Consider the following 3,705-nt stretch of genomic DNA (forward strand, 5'->3'; position numbering starts at 1 on the left):
GAACACTGGGTCAAAAGCACGACCGAATCCTGCCACATTTCCACTCCTCGATGTTTTACCTTGCATTGCTTCATGCACCCATGTGCACTGATACTTCAAGTTGCCTTTCACTACTGCCTGCTGGTTTACAGGCAAAATTTTCTAATCTCCCTCCTTCACATTATCGTGTGAAGCTGAGTTGGTGTAACGAAAGCCTTGTAGAGGAAAGCGTTTGGTGTGAACGGGTACTGTGCAAACCTGTTCTTCGTCTGTTTTGAATCAGAAACGGCACACGTTTGGTCATTGTACTAGAAAATTGTTCTTAGATTTTCTGACTGCAAACAGTACGATCATTTTCAACATACTACGTTAAGCGTTCCAGTGAAATGCATACATCCTTCTGCGGGTGCAATCGCTACATGCTGCATTGTGTGGTTGTTGGTGTTAGCAACATTCATCTTGGTGACGCTGTCTACTGGTCACAAATCCCAGCCGACTCGTTCTGTCTCTCACACAGAATATGCAAAGAAGAACACCGCGACAATTTCCACAATTCCTGATTTGGATCAGAGAATATTGCCACAAGAAGCTTGTGTTTTGAAGACAGACGCTTACATTGTGCGGTTACGAGGTCTAGATCTTGCTAACTGCGTCCAGTACTTTGAGGCTGGTCGCTGGTCAACGATTAAAGGGCAATGTTAACAGAGAGATCATTGAGGCTGGGAAACGCTCCATTGCAGTGAAATTAGTATTAGTGAAAGTAACAATTGTATTTTAGTATTAGCCAAGGCCTAATTAACCCTATCCCCACCCAGCTATGTAATGGTTACTCCCTATTTGAATTATTTCCATTTAAGTCAGAAAAAACAATAAAAAAATAATAATAATATAAAAGACGAACAAAAAGAAGCTAATTGGCTAGCTAAATTCGCTATGCTAGGTCTCCTACTCGAAAATCCAATCATCCTAACAAAGCGTCTCAATGTCCACCCAGCAGCCATGCAATTCTCCATAAGATGGAGTTAAAGAGGCGGGAGTGCCTCGAATCGGAACAGTACCGTATCGACGTTGTGGCCAGTGTTCGGCGAGGTCCATCCGAACTTACGTACTCGCCGACCCACTCTCCACCCTCGCGGAACTCCGAATCCTTCCACCAGCTGTAAGTGGTTCCTGACCCGCATGTAAGGCAATCCGGCTTTGACCAGAAACTCATTGTACGAGTCCGGAATCTCGTCCACGGAGATGGTCACCGACTTTTGCGCCAGTTGGAACATTCTCACTAGCACTGCACACATTTCCACCTCGTCAAGGTACTGGAGGGTCGAGACACACACGACGTGGTCGAACGATGTGGTGGTGTCCATTATCACGTCCTGAAGGGGACCAATCTTCACTTCCTTGTATGTCTCCGGGATTGGATTCTTCTGAACCATTTGCTCGGATACGTCATTGCCCACGATCGTGCTCAGTTCTGAGCCGTCTTTGCGTTTCCTTTGATGCTCGTGGAGCAAGCGACCGAACTTTCCCGTGCCGCTGCCCAATTCAAACACCGTGCCGGAATAATCGTAGTCGGCGATTAGAAATTCGTAGTTCGAGGCCATCGTTCCCAAATAACTTTCGTAGCTCGCCGAGAAGGCGTCGAATTCCTTGGCCACAGGGGCAACCTTGATCTTGTGCTTTCCCAGCTGCTGCAGTCTGCTGTTGACAATCACGTTCACAAGCGCGCGATGACCGCCGGGAAACGTCTCGCGGATCACGATGTCCTCCCACTCGTGCTCCCAGCGGTAGAACACCGCCGGCCCCGGGTTGACCTCCAGGATGAAGGGCTTACCGTCTGACGCTCGAACCCTAATATCCACATTGCCCCAGCTGTTTCCTGCCATTTGGTTGACGTGCCAGGCTCTCTCCGCCAGATTGCGCAACATGTCGAAGAGCGCTGGGTCTTTGCAACGCACCAGGAGCTCCTCACGCATCTCCGGGTGGCATTTGATGTCGAAAGTCATGAAATCAGCGCCGGCGTTGATTGCGGGGCATCGGTAGGTAGTCGGGTTTAGCGCCACGGGCGTGTTGCCCATCTCGATGAGAATGACGGAGTAATCGCGCCCAGGTATGTACTCTTGGACGACAATGTCGATATCACTCCCGTCGAAATGAGCAACTCCGTTGCCATAAGCACTACCGTTAACGTGATCACTTCCATCGACATGGGCGATTCTATTGCCGTTGACGCTCCCGTTATCGTGATCACTTCCGTTGACATGGGCACTCCCGTTTCCATCAGCGCTCCTATTGCAATGATTGGCGATGGTTGCGGCGGCTTCCTTTCGACCGGGAGCAAGATACTCATTGATGCGGGCCAGCTGCTGATCAAGTTCGCTTTGGTTCTTGCACACGGACCTTTCGTCGATAAACATTGACGCGCACATCTTCGCCGGTTTCACAAACACCGGGAACTTCATGTCAGCACCCCTTGCCGGCACTGGCAATCCAGATTTCTTGGCCGCGTTGTAGAAGTCGAGCTTCGATCGTCTCAAGACCTTGCTCTGATAACCCACAATTGGAACTCCCAAAGACTCCAAGTATTCAGTAGCCTCTATACCCGCGACGGTATCCTCGAGTTGGCCCCACATGAAGTTGAGGAACATGTCGAAGCCCTCGGCGACGGCAGCATCGATCTGGGCGTTGGCAGTGGCTTTGTTGATGTAACGGTGATGGAATTCGTGTTGGGAGGTGAACATGGCGGGGTCTGGAAAGCTGGGGTCATTGATGGCAAGGGCTTGGGTGGAGTCTGCGTAGGGAGCCTGGAGAACACAGATCTTCATGGTGAATGGTTTGGTACTAATTCCGCAGCTTGATCAGAAATCGCTGAGGAGGAATACGCCCGTACGAAAGAAGCTGTGCTTGTTCTCGAAACCGGCAGATGGCCAGGAAAGTCAACAGAATGTCATGCCTGCACATGCATATTACAGTCACATACAAGAGTATAAAAACTCTCGAACGAACGAAATTTGTTTTTCCATGTAGCAGCAGTCTGGCTAGTACCGTGGGCAGAAGAAAACATGAAAAGCACGATGATAACTATTCACATGTGATGGGATTTGGCCATGGAACTAGACCAGCGTCAGAAGCTCTTACCTCAAACACCTGAAGTTAGTGCACCAAGAATAAAGTGTACAGAATGTCCAGGTCTGTCTTATTTATCTCTCCCTTACTCACGTGAACCTTGTGGAGGCCAGTCACAAGGTTTCTCTGAATGGCTTTTTGGAAGGCACTGAGACCCTAACCTGGAAAGGTGCGCCAAGTTGTCATAGTCCCCCCCGAAAGGGCTGTTTTTAACAGAAGCAGCGATCATCGTAAAGTTGCTATTTTCGATATTTTCCAGTTGGCTGATTGAGTGGAGTGATCTACAACGGAGAGAGAAACGGATCTGGGTTAAAACTTCGGATCTATTGCGACACTTTTCCAAACGGAGAAGATTGTCCATTCAGGAAAGTCTCGTAAAAGTACATATTGATGGGGTGAATTAGGGAATGATAACTTCTGCACCAATCATTATTGAACTAGGTTGAACTCTTTATCAATTTCTTTCAACAAAAACGGACAAATCTTGAAGGGTATATATTATTATATTCTTATATCTTATCAAGACAGAGTAGATCAAGTTACTCTCTATCACTATCAATAACAAATGACCTTATTCTCTAGATAAATCTAGTACAAGTGTTA

At 47.9% G+C, this 3,705-nt stretch overlaps 1 protein-coding gene across 1 annotated transcript; it reads right to left on the bottom strand.

Moving 5' to 3' along the window:
* Window positions 1-692: 692 nt before the first annotated feature.
* Window positions 693-3,249, bottom strand: LOC112275690 (putative methyltransferase cpaM). Its single transcript, XM_024506277.3, has 2 exons — window positions 3,115-3,249; window positions 693-2,929 (listed from the first exon to the last, which is right to left on the bottom strand). Exon 2 carries the CDS (start codon window positions 2,799-2,801, stop codon window positions 1,002-1,004), a length of 1,800 nt encoding a protein of 599 aa, XP_024362045.1. The 5' UTR covers window positions 2,802-2,929; window positions 3,115-3,249; the 3' UTR covers window positions 693-1,001.
* Window positions 3,250-3,705: the final 456 nt, after the last annotated feature.

Source organism: Physcomitrium patens, chromosome 23 (assembly GCF_059467195.1).
Source record: "Physcomitrium patens ecotype Gransden chromosome 23, ASM5946719v1, whole genome shotgun sequence".
Classification (NCBI taxonomy): domain Eukaryota; kingdom Viridiplantae; phylum Streptophyta; class Bryopsida; order Funariales; family Funariaceae; genus Physcomitrium; species Physcomitrium patens.